The 16702-nt window shown below is 44.5% G+C and overlaps 1 protein-coding gene across 9 annotated transcripts in view; it reads right to left on the reverse strand.

Annotated features, from left to right (window-relative positions):
• LOC143297734 (neuron navigator 2-like) overlaps nucleotides 1-16702 on the reverse strand; it is a 487523-nt gene that overhangs the window by 241791 nt on the left and 229030 nt on the right. Inside the window, exon 1 of one of the 9 annotated variants that reach the window (XM_076610179.1) lies at nucleotides 14523-15380. The exons of the other annotated variants lie outside the window; for them this stretch is intronic. Within the exon in view, the coding sequence (XP_076466294.1) occupies nucleotides 14523-14585 (63 nt within the window). The 5' untranslated portion in view covers nucleotides 14586-15380. Of the gene's footprint in view, nucleotides 1-14522; nucleotides 15381-16702 lie in introns of those variants that run through there. 9 annotated transcript variants of the gene reach the window in all.

Raw genomic sequence — 16702 nt, forward strand, 5'->3', positions numbered from 1 at the left:
TTTGAAACTTAGCGACCCCTTTCCTATCTTCTGTCCTTGACGTGGACCGTTTCACCACGGTGACTGGTCGGATGATAGAGAGACAGATGGAGACAAACTGACAGAGAGAGAGAGAGAGAGAGAGAGAGAGAGAGAGAGAGAGAGAGAGAGACAGACAGACAGACAGACAGACAGACAGACAGACAGAAACACAGAGAGAGGAACGGAAAAACGGCAAAGAGGCAGAGAGAAATGGAGTTAGCGAGAGACACAGAGACAGACAGACAGACAGATGAGACAGACAGACAAACAGACAGACGGACAAAGATACGGAACAAGAGACAAAGACTTAACCCCAGCGTTCATGCAGCCTCCAAAAACAGGCCAGGAATTCTCATGACGTGGCTGATCTGGTTGCCACGGGTCAGAAATAATTAGCTATACATTTTGATCAGCACAGGTGGGGCGGCTTTGACAGCTTCAGATATCTGAGCCGAGCTGAGCAGAAATGACGTTGGTAAAATAAGAAGGGGGGAGTGGGGGAGGGGGAGACAGGTACAGACAGACACAGAGGTAACAGAGATATACAGATGCAGACAGACAACAGGTTTTTCAGAAGTGCAACAGAGCAAGCAACACCAGTGAGCAAAAGCGGGAGCCAAACATACACAGCAAAAGCCAACATACAACAAAAGCCGAACATATACAACAAAAGCCAAATACATACAACAAAAGCCAACATATAACAAAAGCCGAACATATACAACAAAAGCCAAATACATACAACAAAAGCCAAACCTATACAATAAAAGCCAAACATACACAACAGAAGCCAAACACATACAACAACAAAAGCCAAACATACAACAACAGAAGCCAAACACATACAACAACAAAAGCCAAACACATACAACAACAAAAGCCAAACATACAACAACAAAAGCTAAACACATACAGCAAAAGCCAAACACATACAATAAAAACCAAACACATACAGCAAAAGCCAAACACATACAATAAAAAACAAACACATACAGCAAATGCCAAACATACAACAACAAAAGCCAAACACATACAACAAAAGCCAAACACATACAACAAAAGCCAAACACATACAACAAAAGCCAAACATACAACAACAAAAGCCAAACACATACAACAAAAGCCAAACACATACAGCAAAAGCCGAACATATACAACAAAAGCCAAATACATACAACAAAAGCCAAACCTATACAACAAAAGCCAAACATACACAACAGAAGCCAAACACATACAACAACAAAAGCCAAACATAAACACAACAGAAGCCAAACACATACAACAACAAAAGCCAAACACATACAGCAAAAGCCAAACACATACAATAAAAACCAAACACATACAACAAATGCCAAACACATACAACAAAAGCCAAACACACACAGCATGTCATAGACCTAGAATATAAGCCGAACATACACCAGAAGCAGTACACATACAACAGAAGCTAAACACAATCAGCAGAAACAGCAACAAGAACAACACAGCCGAAACCCAACAACACAAAACAGAAGTGGCACTGTTGAGGAAGGAGAGAACAACAGGATGTACTTGTCAGCACTGCCAACATGCACAGGAAGGGAGCCAGCCTTATTCCTTTCGCTTTTTCTTTCTTTCATTTTTTTTTTTTTATATTATTTTTTTTATTCCCTTCTCGAAGAAGAAGATTAGCAGGAGGAGGAGGAGGAGGAGAGAAGAAGAAAGAAGAAGAAGAAGAAGAAGAAGAAGAAGAAGAAGAAGAAGAAGAAGAAGAAGATTGATTGATTGATTGATTGATCTTTAATGGGCAAAGAATTAGGCGCAGCAAAGGCGTTTTTACAATTCTTCCCATTTAACGACACAAAACATAAAAAATAAAGAAGGACATAAAACATAAAAATAAAGAAATAGAATGAAATGAAATAAAATAATAAAAACAACGAATAAGAATAGTAACTGGAATAGTCTATTAAAAGTAACAAAGCAATGAAAAGAACAATTGGTACATTATCACGTACGTACGTACGTAAACACACACACACACACACACACACACACACACACACACACACACACACACACACACACACAGATCATAAAACAAGCAAACGCTGAAAGACATACGTACACATTCACGCCAACACACTCAAACACACACACACACACACACACACACACACTTACTGTTCATTTGCTAGCACGATCACGCATACAGAAGAAGAAGAAAGAGATGGAAAGAAAGACACGAAGAAAGATAAAAGAAACGGAGAGACAAAAGGAGGGGAAAACAACAAACAAAAAAGAAGAAGAAGACATGAAGAAAAGTAAAGGTTGAAAACAACAACAACAACAACAAAACAAGATGGAGATGTTCACTTCATAAATCTGTCCACACAGGCAGCAGAGAGGGGTGCTGTCTGTAGTGCCCGGATGTGAGCACTTGGGGCTGCTGTTTGAAGGACTCCGGCACTCCGATCACTACCGCGTCTGAGTGGGCCCCAACACCCAGTTCACCCACCCTCCCCTCCCCCCACCCCCCATCCCCTTACTTTTTTTTTTTTTTTTTTTTTCTTTTTGTGGCCTCAGTTGCATGCAGGTCATGGAGCACCAGAATGCGTTGGTCTTTTTTTTTTCCTTTTTTATTTTTATTAAAATTTTTTTTTTTTTTTTTTTGGTGCTTTCACACGCCTTCTTCATTGGCCAAAAAAAACCCCAAAACTTTTTTTTTCGTCTGGTTTAAAAAATTAATATAACATGTCAGTTTTCGATTAACACATTGTCTCTAAATGTATTCAAAGTAGTATTCTTCCAAATATATTAAGTTCTTTGTCTGAATAATCGGTTTTCATTGACAATTTCAGTCAATATTTTAACATTATACAAGAGTTTGGAGTTTTCTGACATTTAGATTGCTCTGATCTGAGTGCGTGGATTTTGTGTGTGGGATAATCAACTGAAGAAATTATCTTAGATATTATAATACAATATACGTCAAAAGACACACAATTGGATCAACATTAATTAATGGGGAAAAAAAAAAGAAAGAAAAAGTTGACGCCCGGACAGGAGGTAGGTAACGCCCCCCCCCCCCATCCCCTTACTTAATGCACGCCTGGTGGGGAACGGGAAGAGAAAGGAAAGGAAAAGAATCCCCAAACACGATAGAGGAACCATATGGAAAACTAAAATAACTTTTTCTGAAAGAAGAAAATGATATTGCAATTTTTTATAATATAGAGAAGCAAAGATGACAGGAGGAGGAGAAGAAGACGACGACGATAGAACAACAACAACAACAACAACAACAAGCAAACAAAGTGGAGTGATGGCCTAGAGGTAACGCATCCGCCTAGAAAGCGAGACAATCTGAGCGCACTGGTTCGAATCACAGCACAGTCGCTAGTATTTTCTCCCCCTCCACTAGACCTTGAGTGGTGGTCTGGATGCTAGTCATTCGGATGAGACGATAAAGCAAGGACCCATGTGCAGCATGCACTTAGCGCACGTAAAAGAACCCACGGTAACAAAAAGGTTGTCCCTGGCAAAATTATGTAGGGAAATCCACTTCGATAGGAAAACAAATAAAAAACCCCAAACTGCATGCAGGAAAAAATACAAAAAAAAAAAACGGGAGGCGCTCTCAGTGTAGCTACGCGCTCTCCCTGGGGAGATCAGCCCTAATTTCACACAGAGAAATCTGTTGTGACCAAAAATTGACAATACAAAAAACAGCAACAGTAACAACAACAACAACAAAGTAATTCGCTCAAAGAAGAAGCTGAGCAGGGCTGAGAAAGACACAACGCAGAAACGACAGCAGAAATGAAGGACACAAGTGGGACAGTTTCAGACAGGCCCAAACGAAAAGCCACGACCACCAATCCACATGGTCAGCCATGTCCACACCACTCCGGCAAGAAACGCTCACAACACGCACCCCTTCCCCCCCACACCCTCCCCTCTCCTCTAGTAGCCCCCACCTCATCTCTCCCCTCACTAAAGACGACAGAAAAGTCCGGGAGTTGGCCTGTGACGTGGCGGGACACAGGCGTTGTGTTGGGGAATCAGGGACTGGGTGACAGCTGGCCCAACACTTACAGCATCCCCTCCCTCCTCCATTCCTCTGCTTCATCCTCTCTCTCTCTCTGTCTCTCTCTGTCTGTCTGTCTATCTCTCTCTCTCTCTCTCTCTCTCTCTCTATATATATATATATATATATATATATAATAATAATAATAATAATAATGGATACTTATATAGCACACCATCCAGAAATCTGCTCTAGGTGCTTTACAAAAACGCTTTGTTAACATAAAACATTACATCTATGTTACACACACACACCAAAATAGGACTACACACACACACACACACACACACACACACACACACACACACACAAACCTCATCCCTCACGAACCATACACACTGGCAGCAGGGATGGGAAGACAACACACTACACAGGTACATAGTAACATTCTTACCTGTGTCCACACGGCAGTGGGTGACCCGTTACAGCACATGTAACAAACAAAGGCAATTTGTGAGTGTGTGGTGATGATGATGAGAACTATTAAAATTAGGGTGATGGTGGTGATGGCGATAATGATGAAGATGATGATGATGTCCATGATGATGATCATGAGTGGGAGAAGGGGGGGGGAGAGAGCAGAGAGAGAAAGAGAGAGAAATGAGAGTCAGAACAGACGTGTGTGTGTGTGTGTGTGTGTGTGTTACAGACAGAGACTATAAAAATGAAAATCTTTATTTCTGAGGATGAACGATAAGAACAACCAGTATGCCTTAAAATATCCGGTGAGAGAGAGAGAGAGAGAGAGAGAGAGAGAGAGAGAGAGAGAGAATGCGAATGCGAATGCGAATAAAAAACAAATAAATAAGAGACAGAGAGACAGACAGACAGACAGAGACAGATAGAAAGAGAGGGAGACACACAGAGACAGACAGACAGCTACACATACAGACAGAGAGAAATACAATGACGGAGATGGAGACAAACATACAGACAGAGACAGAGACTGACAGACACAGAGAGACCGATCAATATAAAAAAGAAGCAAATAAGGACACAATAAAGCCCCCCACACACACACCCCACCGCTCCACCCCCACCCACCCCCGCGCCCCCGACCCCCCACTCCCCCTGGGTACACGTGGGAAAGAAGTGACAATGGGCGGAAGATAAAGGCCAGACTGACAAACACAGCTGTTCACCGTGCGTCTCTGTGCTGCATACCTATCCACAGCGCAGTGCGGGGATCAAAACACATGAAAAGACTGCTCGCTCTTTAATCTTCTTATCTGAGGCAAACAAAAGCAGGAAAAGAAAAGAAACAAGAGCAGAAATAGAGTGAGACACTGGGTGGGGGGAGGGAGAGAGGAAGAGAGGGAGAGAGAGGGGAAAGGAGGGACGGGGAGGGAGCCTGAGAGAAAGAGAGAGAGAGAGAGGATGAGAGAGAGAGAGGGGGATGAGAGAGAGAGAGAGAGAGAGGGGGGGTGATGAGAGAGAGAGAGGATGAGAGAGAGAGAGAGAGAGGGATGAGAGAGAGAGGGGAGATGAGAGAGAGGGATGAGAGAGAGAGGGGAGATGAGAGAGAGAGGGGATGAAAGAGAGAGAGAGAGGGGGGTGATGAGAGAGAGAGAGGAGGGATGAGAGAGAGAGAGGGGGGGAGTGATGAGAGAGAGAGAGAGGATGAGAGACAAAGTGACAGACAGACACGCACGCACATACACGTACGCACACACACACACACACACACACACACACACACACACACACACACACACACAGGGAAAGAGACAAGTCAGAAACACAGAAAGGTAAGGAGATGGAGAAATAAGAAGCAGAAGGGAGAGCAGTCAGCCTGACATGCCGTGTGAGTGAGGATGAGGCAGACAGACAATACAATGGAGCAGTTTCCCTGAGGACTGTGGAGTGTCGCCAGTCAGGTCAGGCCCAGGGAGAGATGTTGTGCAGTCAGCCCCAGGGTCCCACCCTGCCCCCTTCCCCGCCCCTCCCCCCGGACACTGAATTCAATTCCCTGTCACGAAGGTTCAAATCTGGGTGCCTCTGGCGCGTCTGGCGTGTATGAGGGTCCTTGAATCGTACTGTGTGCTTGATTATGTGTTTATTAGTTTGTAACAGAAAAAGGTTCACCAACTGATATATAACCATACCGTTTGAACTGACTTGAATTTCAGCCACCGCCCTGGCTGTAAATACAATACAACCCACCGCCATGCAGTACTGTACAGTGCAGAACAGTATAGTGCAGTATATTATTATTATCATCATCATTATTGTTGTTATTGTTATCATTATTATTATTATTACTAGTAGTAGTAGTAGCAGTAGTATTTATTAATCCTGTTGGAAAGTAAGTGTTCATGCATATCCAGACAAAAACAGAGAAGGGTGTGCAGGAAAACAGACCACAGGATCACAGCGATGTAGCATCGACTTGTTTCATGGATCCACTTGTTACATTTCTTTATTCCCCACCCACCTCTGTCATTCTTTGACACTGCCCTTCCACCCACCCACCCCTATCATTCACTGACACTGCCCTTCCACCCACCCACCCACCCCTATCATTCACTGACACTGCCCTTCCACCCACCCACCCCTATCATTCACTGACACTGCCCTTCCACCCACCCACCCCTATCATTCACTGACACTGCCCTTCCACCCACCCACCCACCCCTATCATTCACTGACACTGCCCTTCCACCCACCCACCCACCCCTATCATTCACTGACACTGCCCTTCCACCCACCCACCCACCCCTATCATTCACTGACACTGCCCTTCCACCCAACCACCCCCTATCATTCACTGACACTGCCCTTCCACCCAACCACCCCTATCATCATTGACACTGCCCTTCCACCCACCCACCCACCCCTATCATTCACTGACACTGCCCTTCACCCACCCACCCTATCATTCACTGACACTGCCCTTCCACCCACCCACCCCTATCATTCATTGACACTGCCCTTCCACCCACCCACCACCCCTATCATTCACTGACACTGCCCTTCCACCCACCCACCCCTATCATTCACTGACACTGCCCTTCCACCCAACCACCCCTATCATTCACTGACACTGCCTTTCCATCCAACCACCCATCATTCACTAGACAAGCTGCCCCCACACCACCCACCCATATCACGACCACTGCCCACGCACCCACCCACCACACACCCTAACATCACTGACACGCCCCACAACCACACACACCTACATCACACCACACAGCCATCCACACACCCCACCACACACACAGACACAGAGACATCCAACACCAGCAAGTAAATGAAATAGACAAGGACCCATCCACCTACATCCGTTATGAGTACTGAGGCCTTAACCGACAACCATAGCATTTCCTGAGACTGCCCATCACACCCATGAATATTCTGTCATCTGCCCCCACCCACCCTACCCCTTCATTCACTGCCGCCTTCCCCCCCCCACTAATCATTCCCTGCACAGTCAACCTTCCCTGGCGCTCGCGTTATGAGTCATTGAACTCCTGTGCTAATCAGTCGCTTTATTTTTGACACAGAAAAGTTCACCGTACCCACCTTGAATTTTGACACCTGCCCTGCTGTAACATACCAACAACCCACCCCATCAGTACTGTACATGCGAACATATAGTGCCACTAATCCTATATTATGACATCCATTATTGTTATGTTATCTTTTATATTCATTACCATATATCATTATTACATAGTATATGCATGTATTATCCCATCCCTACATAATTTGACATGCATATCCAACCAAACAGACAGGTTGCAGAATAACATGACACGGTATCACACATTAGCACGACCTTTCATGATCCACTTGTTACATTGCTTTATCCCCCACCACCTCTTCATTCTTTGACACTGCCCTTCCACCCACCCACCCCTATCATTCACTTGACACTGCCCTCCACCCACCCACCCCTATCATTCACTGACACTGCCCTCCATCCAACCACCCCACCCTATCATTCACTGACACTGCCCTTCCACCCACCCCCTATCATTCACTGACACTGCCCTCCACCCACCCACCCCTATCATTCACTGACACTCCTCCCCCACCCCACCCCTATCATTCACTGACACTGCCCTTCCACCCACCCCTATCATTCACTGACACTGCCCTTCCACCCACCCACCCCTATCATTCATTGACACTGCCCTTCCACCCACCCACCCCTATCATTCATTGACACTGCCCTTCCACCCACCCACCCCTATCATTCACTGACACTGCCCTTCCACCCACCCACCCTTATCATTCACTGACACTGCCCTTCCACCCACCCACCCCTATCATTCATTGACACTGCCCTTCCACCCACCCACCCCTATCATTCACTGACACTGCCCTTCCACCCACCCACCCACCCCTATCATTCACTGACACTGCCCTTCCACCCACCCACCCCTATCATTCATTGACACTGCCCTTCCACCCACCCACCCCTATCATTCATTGACACTGCCCTTCCACCCACCCACCCACCCCTATCATTCATTGACACTGCCCTTCCACCCACCCACCCCTATCATTCACTGACACTGCCCCTCCACCCACCCCTATCATTCACTGACACTGCCCTTCCACCCAACCACCCCTATCATTCATTGACACTGCCCTTCCACCCACCCACCCCTATCATTCACTGACACTGCCCTTCCACCCACCCCTATCATTCACTGACACTGCCCTTCCACCCACCCACCCCTATCATTCACTGACACTGCCCCTCCACCCACCCCTATCATTCACTGACACTGCCCTTCCACCCAACCACCCCTATCATTCATTGACACTGCCCTTCCACCCACCCACCCCTATCATTCACTGACACTGCCCTTCCACCCACCCACCCCTATCATTCACTGACACTGCCCTTCCACCCAACCACCCCTATCATTCACTGACACTGCCCTTCCACCCACCCACCCCCCATCATCCACTCCATAGCCCTCCAACCCACGCACCCACCGACCCACACTCTCTCTACTCAGATCGATCACACGTGTGACGTGCTGGCAGTGTGGACAGGTTATGGATTATGGTGACAGCTGAGAACCCCTTATGATCTTGTTTATTGTGAGACTGGTAGACATCCAGTATCCTTACTGTTTGCTGTTAGATGTTTTCAGTACTGGTTGAAGTTAACACAGATGAACGAACATAGATTACCCAATAAGGGCATACAATATGTTATTAGCATTAGATAACATGTGTAGGTAAAACTGGGTTTCAAGCGTTAGAATTAAGATGTGCGAAACATGGGTGATGTGTGGATCAGTCAGGGTGTTGGAGATGCAAGTGCTTTTATTCCGGTGTGTTTGGTGAAAGATATCGATTGCAGATGGCAAATGTGGAATTCTCATGTCGAAAACAGTTACAGGTTTAATATATATATGTATCTAGAGAATGATAGATAATTGTCCTAATCTTAAACTTTTTGTCAGTTTGTCAGACGAAGTTTCGCTGTAGGCATTCAAACGTTGATAATACATATGTCTGTTGTGTAAAGAATCAACTAAGATGAAGTCCACTTCGTGCTAAACTGTCAATAATGTAAAGGTGTTTGAGAGCAATCCAGTCCACAAATATACTATAAACAACCTTGCTCATTCAACACGTTTATTTTGTTAGTGTCGTCAACGAATGAAACTATAGTAAAACAGCTTGCTGTATGCCTAAATAGAGCGTTTAAACTGCGCAGTGTTTATCTATCATAACCATTTATCTGTATCAAATGCCACTTTCATATATCTGCATTTGTACACCCTTCTAAGGGGCCGTGGCCTTTATGAACAAAGCATATGAACCTGAATCTGAATCTGATCTGAATCTCTCTCTCTCTCTCTCTCTCTCTCTAATTCATTATTGATCTACAATTATCTTAAGGTCTCTAACTATCTATCTGTCTGTCTGTCTATTTATGTATCTAAGATAATGGTGAAGGATGTGATGGTGGTGGTGGTCGTCGTGGTGATGAAGACGATGACGACAACGACGATGATAATGATGATGATGATGACGGCTGCTACTGATGCCACAAACTGTAAAAATCCGGTTCACAAGCAAACGAGGACAAAAGGTAAAGTATATACTAAATATTGACGCTCACAGGATTATACACTTATTTTAAAGAGAGCAAAGTCCGCGGTTCTTCAGACACTAACCAGACTCTGAAACTGACAAGTGAAAAACCTGGCAGTAGAGATAACATTGACATACTCAGGGGAGGAAGACATGCAGACACCTATAACTTTCTCCCCCTTCCAGATAACAGTGAGCTGGCGAGGAAGGCACCTCATGGGATACGCAGGAGTTACAGACCACAGAGTGGAGGAGAAAGGGAATCTTTGCTGGATGACCTGACAGCGAAACCATTCCTCAGTGCAGTTCACACAGTGTAACATGCATCCTCGAGGCATTCCCGGAACAAGGGAAGCAACCCCGGTTGAGAAACGAAACCGTGTTCACGTGATAAGTTGCTTCCCTTGCACCATGAACTGCGTCCAGTCTTGGACTGCGGCCACTTGTCGTGTTGCATCGGTGTAACCGACAAAAAGTACCTGTCTGCTGGGTTTTACCACGGGGGCATTCTGGGCTTAACTACCTTTCTACGGGTTAATCAAGCACTTGAAAAAGGAAGTGGGTGTTGTGGTCATACTGGACGACTTTTACTGCCCCTCCCCCCCTCCTCTTCATCAAACGTGTGGGAGGTGGGGGAGAATGGAAAAGTTCCATTATGACAGCATGCACTGGTTCTAACTGCCTCCCTCATTACCCATTACGTGGGAGGTGGGGGTAAAATCCAGGCAGGTCGGTTCTTCCCACTTGAAGTTCACCCCCGTGTTAATCTGGGCTATCCAGGGTAAAACCCAGGAGAGGGTCGTTTCAGATCATTACACCGGTTTGCACGTGCAGCTGTCTGGCAAAGTTCCAGAGGGCCTGGCTTTATTCATTCATTCATTCATTCCCGTGCACAGTCTGAGAGGGCAGAGAGGGAATCTGGGTGCGTAGGAGTAAATTAGAGAAGGTGGTTAGGAGGGAGGTATCACCTGATTGAGATCTGTGTCAGGGAGAGGGCTGTCTGCAGGGGCTGGTTGCTTTCTTTCCACATCAAAATCGCTGAGTGGTTTATTTTCCATTGTCTGATAAACACTGCCTGCACGCATCCCCGCCCCCCTCCCCACCGCCGACAGATAACAGCCTGGACAAGTTCACTATTGGCCGGAGTCGCTGGAGAGAACTACAGACTGCTTTCAGACATTGCATATATATATATATATATTCTTTTTATGTGTGGTACTTCAATACTTTTTGTCACAACAGATTGCTGTGTGTGAAAATCAGGTTGCTGTCCCCGGGGAGAGCTTATCGCCACAGTGCAGCGCCACCCAAAAGCATATACGTATATATATATATTTCTGTCTGCAAATGTATTATTTTGTTTTACTATCAAAATGGATTTTTCTGTCAAATTTTGCCAAGAAGACCCCTTTTGCTGCCGTGGGTTCTTTTACGAGCGCTAAGTGCCCGCTGCACACAGCGCTTCAACTTGTCGTTTCAGCCGAACGACAAGCACTCAGATGACCACTGCAGGGCTAATGGAGGTGGGAGTAAAAATCATGGTCTGTATAGGGGACTGGACCCCGTGCACACTGGCTTCCTAGTGGAGCGTATCACCCCCTGGCTACAACTCCCTATTTCTTCTTCTTTTGATAAAAACATCCCCAGCAAACAATGCACGATCCAAACCTTGGACAGACTGTGCGAAAGGGATCCTCGCTGACGTCAGTAATGATTAATATTCATTACCGTCATAGGACGCCATTTATGAAGATATCTATCATCACCGAGAGGCGTGAATGATTTCCTTTGAAGTCTGACTGATTTATTCATGCAATAAAGGTGCTTATGTTCATATTTTCGAGCGTTAAAAGCGGGGAGGATACTGGGTATGTATGTATGTATGTATGTATGCATGTTTTGTTTTTGCATATGTGTGTATCCGTATACATTTACTTTGCTATGTGCATTTTGGTGTGTACATTACATGTAACATTGATGTACCGTGTTAAGTTGTATATTATGTGAAGCAGGAAGCACCTCGGGCAGTTTTTTTGACGGAGTGCTAAAAATAAGTAGCCATTATCATCGTTATTCAAACACTGAATAATAAAAAATGGTTACTGAATATCCAAAGCCCATGTGGAAAACCACCACGCATCAAAGACTAGTTTTGAACACAATGGAATTTAATACAGTTAACACGGCAAGCGTGCAGTTTCGACACATTTTTACATGTATCAGTAGGGAGAGCCTACGTATAAAATTAATCAAGTGTTTTGCAAGAACATAATTATGATATGCATCAGTGTTTATTCACTGCTGACGATACAGGTTTGTGTGAGGTCTTTTGAAGAGGCAGTTCAATGAGCCGATAAGCTGAGTGTAAACCATTAAAACTCTTCAAATGTTCAAGTATTTCTGCGCTCTTCGTATGTAAGTGCTTTCCGAATATACAAGTAGTTCTTTGCAAAGGTAATTTCATCACTCCAGTGTTATACTGGGAGCAGTCTGATGATCATGTGACTAAACATTTTAAACAGTGAAATAAACGTAGGTATTTCTGATTAGGTCCCTACCATTCGAAAGTAACTCTAGTGATGCGTATTTATGCGTTTATATTTATATATGTATAACGATGTTGTTTTTGTTTTTTATGGAAAACTCAACGAGCTCCCTGTCTGGGAGGTTGAGGGTAAATCTGCATTATTGTCATCATTACACTGACAGAGACATGTATACCATCCAAAACAGGATGGGAAATATCATCGTTGTCTTCTCCTTTTTGTCCCTGGAGCGACACTGTGCCTTCATCAAGGGTCTGGGTGCACGTGGCCAGGTCTGCCACGACAACACGGTGATAATCAAAGTGGCAAGCGTCACCTGCACGGCAAGCATGGCCAGACCCCCACTTCAAAAGAACTGCCCCCGGGCATTTCGGCTACAGATGAGCTGCTTGCTTGCTCACGTTCAGTTCTGTCATGTGAGTGCCAGCTATTGGTTTGCATCATTATACATAATTTAAAGCGATTTGAATTTCCTTTTTTATTTCATTGTATTAATTTATCATTTATTTTGCACACACACACACACACAAGAGAGAGAGAGACAGAGAGAGAAAGACAGACAGACTGACAAACATACAAAGGCGGATACAGAAGGAGAGACAGACAGGCAGACAGACAGAAAAAGAGGCAGCGGCAGCAACACAGACACTAGAAGCAGAGGCAGAGAAACAGAGATGACGATTCCGTTTCACACACACACACACACACACACACACACACACACACACACACACACACACACACACTTGTATACACAACATATAACTGCATGTATCGTCAAACAAATGAAAATGTTCAGTGGCTACTTTTATAAGAAATGTATTAACTAGCACTGGATTAGATCATGTTTGGAAAAATCAGTTCACTTTTAGTGTTAAAAGATTAAAGCATGCTGTATCCAAGAAGCTTGAAAATGAATATATAAAATTTTGGAAACAGAAACATGACAGTTCATCTAAATTAGCATTTTACAAGAACGCTGTGACAAATTATAAAATTGAACCGTATTTAAAGAATACAGCAAATACACAACACAGGAAAGCACTGACCATGTTACGAATCAGCGCCCATGACTTACAAATCGAACAGGGAAGATATAAAAATACACCGAAAGAACAAAGACTGTGTGATACTTGTAACAGTTTAGAAGATGAGATTCACCTTTTAGACAATTGTGTAAAGTACAATACTTACAGACACAGATTCCTAATCGATATATGTCGTCCAAATGCAAAGCCTAGTGAATTGATCCTTCTAACAGAAATACAGCCAAGGCTGGCGAAATTTGTTCATGAATGTTTCTCTTCTTAATATGCTCATGTTTATGTTTCATTGTGTCTTGTAAACTTTAAGGTTTTATGACAATAAAAAGTATTCTATTCTATTCTATTCACACACACACACACACACACACACACACACACACACACACACACACACATATATATATATATATATATATATATTCCTTGCGACCCCGGTACACTTGGTAATAAAGACATATTCTACACAATACAATTCAATACAATAAAAAAGAACAATACAATCAACAGAATATCACATCATCAACACCTTACAGGGGAGGGCGAGGGGAGGCGTGGGGGGAGGGGGAGGGGCGGGGGGGGGGGAACTTTTGTGTCTCCTCATTAATACATGGCAAGAATCATATAAACGCAATATGAACGTACAGGCATAAACACACTCATATTTTTAAAAAGATATTCTAGTCCAGTCTACGAATACCGAAACACAGAAATCCAACCAAACAAAACGCCTACAGGAGCAAACCCCACAGACAGTCCCCACCAGCAGTACAGTACCTGTGAATTGTAGACCTTGGGTTCTGCCGAGTCCCAGACCGTCACGATGTATTCCAGAACCATAGTGTCGCAATAACAATATCTCACTATTGTCCAGAACACGGTGTGATGAACTGTTACACACAGCCAACGGTACAGCAGCTAAAGACGACTGACCTGGACGTTTACAATACTTCAAAGTTCTTTGTCACAGGTAAATCATAAAGGCCGACAAGTGTTTTCCAAATATTTTCATGGTAAAATCCAGGACTTCTTGACACCACAACCCATAGAAAACTGCCAAGATGAATGAGTTCGGTTCTGTAACTTCTGTATATCATCAGTCACAATTCTGTTTTTTTGGTGGTTGTAAATGTTATCTCAACGAAGTGGGCCAGCTGATTGCAGTAGGAAGTTTCCTTTACGTAGAATCCAGTTTCAACTTGCTTGTGTGTTTCGGTGGTCAGCAAATACTGCTATACGAATGTGTTGGGTTGGACAGGCTGTGAGTGGACGACGTTCACGACAGCATCAAGCTGCCTGTCTATAGGCACCCTGTCTATAGGCACCCTGTCTATAGGCACCCTGTCTATAGGCACCCTGTCTATAGGCACCCTGTCTATAGGCACCCTGTCTATAGGCACCCTGTCTATAGGCACCCTGTCTATAGGCACCCCACAGTGGTGTTACAACAGGCTGTCATAAATTGTAGGAAGTTCCTGACAAGTGTCCCGGATGACAATGGTTGACTTATGATACACAAAACATCATGTCTTGTCATCAACAATTTGTTCTTCCTTAAAGGCAGTTCATGTTTCGTTTGTACACAGTCCTGGTTCTGCGGTCCACAGTGTGCGCCTTATGTTTCATTCCTCCCTTTTCTACACAAACACACTGTAATAAAATCATAATATGCATCAAAGCACTGCTCAAAAACTATTTCGAGAACCTAAAAGAAAAATAATAAAGAAATAATAAATTCTTTTGAGGACATAGAAATACAGTTTGAAACAAGACTTTCCTTCTGCATCAATGAGGAAAGAGGTCTGGTGTGGCAAACAAAGGAGTGAAAGACTCTACATGTTGGCAGAAGCAAGGAGGTCCCTAGACACTACAGCCCCTCCCCCCACCTGAAGGAAGACACTACAGCCCCTCCCCCCACCTGAAGGAAGACACGCGGAATGATACAGCTGTCGGCCTCCAACTGACGTCGTCTGCTGCACGCGCTGACGTAAGAGCTACAGAGGGTCACGTGACCCACTGAACTGATGATCTGCCGCGTCCCTTGATGAGAATGGTCTATCTAGATAAAGGATGTGGAACTGACTGAGTGTAACGCTGTGACAACTCACGTACACATGTAATATGATGCACGACACCATCCACTTCTAGCTATTTATTTACTTTATAGATTTAATTTGCTTGCTTATATATTATATGTTTGTACGTATTGTTTTGTTTTAAACGATCCAATAATATACATTCCCCCACTGAATTTCGTTGACTTTTATTTTCTTCAATCTGGAATTGTGAAAGGAGATAGCAGAGAGAGAGAGAGAGAGAGAGAGAGAGAGAGAGAGGGGGGGGGGATACAGACACAGAAAGACATACAGACATGGACAGACAGAGACACAGGCAAACAGACAACGACCCCAACCCCGCTCTCTCTCTCTCTCTCTCTCTCTCTCTCACGCTTTATTTGGTTCTCCCTCCCTCCCCACACCACACCCCTCGTGTTTCAACTGAAATCCCCCGCACAACCACCCCCCCCCCCCATCCCCCTACAATTTCTATAACTTTTTCAAATGATGCTGCAACAGCTGCTACAACTTATCTTACTGCATCACACACACACACGCGCGCGCGCGCGCAGAGAGAGAGAGAGAGAGAGCGGGAGAAAGAGAGGCCCCAGCAACATGACCTGAAGGTTACACAGAAGTGCACCAACTCACCTCAGCAATCGATAAACATACACCTCTGTAAACCTTTTTTCCATTCTCTCTCAAACCACACAAACAGCATCAAAGCCTGAAGCAGCTGTCCGACACACAATGCATCTATCTGTTGAGGGAGAGAGAAATGGACTGCAGTCGGCTAGGTTCACATTATGAATTTCATACATTTCAAAAGCCTGGGGACAGCGGCTTCAAAACTGGATCGATGTATTTGGAACACGGTGGCTGGCATCTTCTTTATTCTTC

This window comes from Babylonia areolata, chromosome 23, assembly GCF_041734735.1.
Source record: "Babylonia areolata isolate BAREFJ2019XMU chromosome 23, ASM4173473v1, whole genome shotgun sequence".
NCBI classification, from domain to species: Eukaryota; Metazoa; Mollusca; class Gastropoda; order Neogastropoda; family Buccinidae; genus Babylonia; species Babylonia areolata.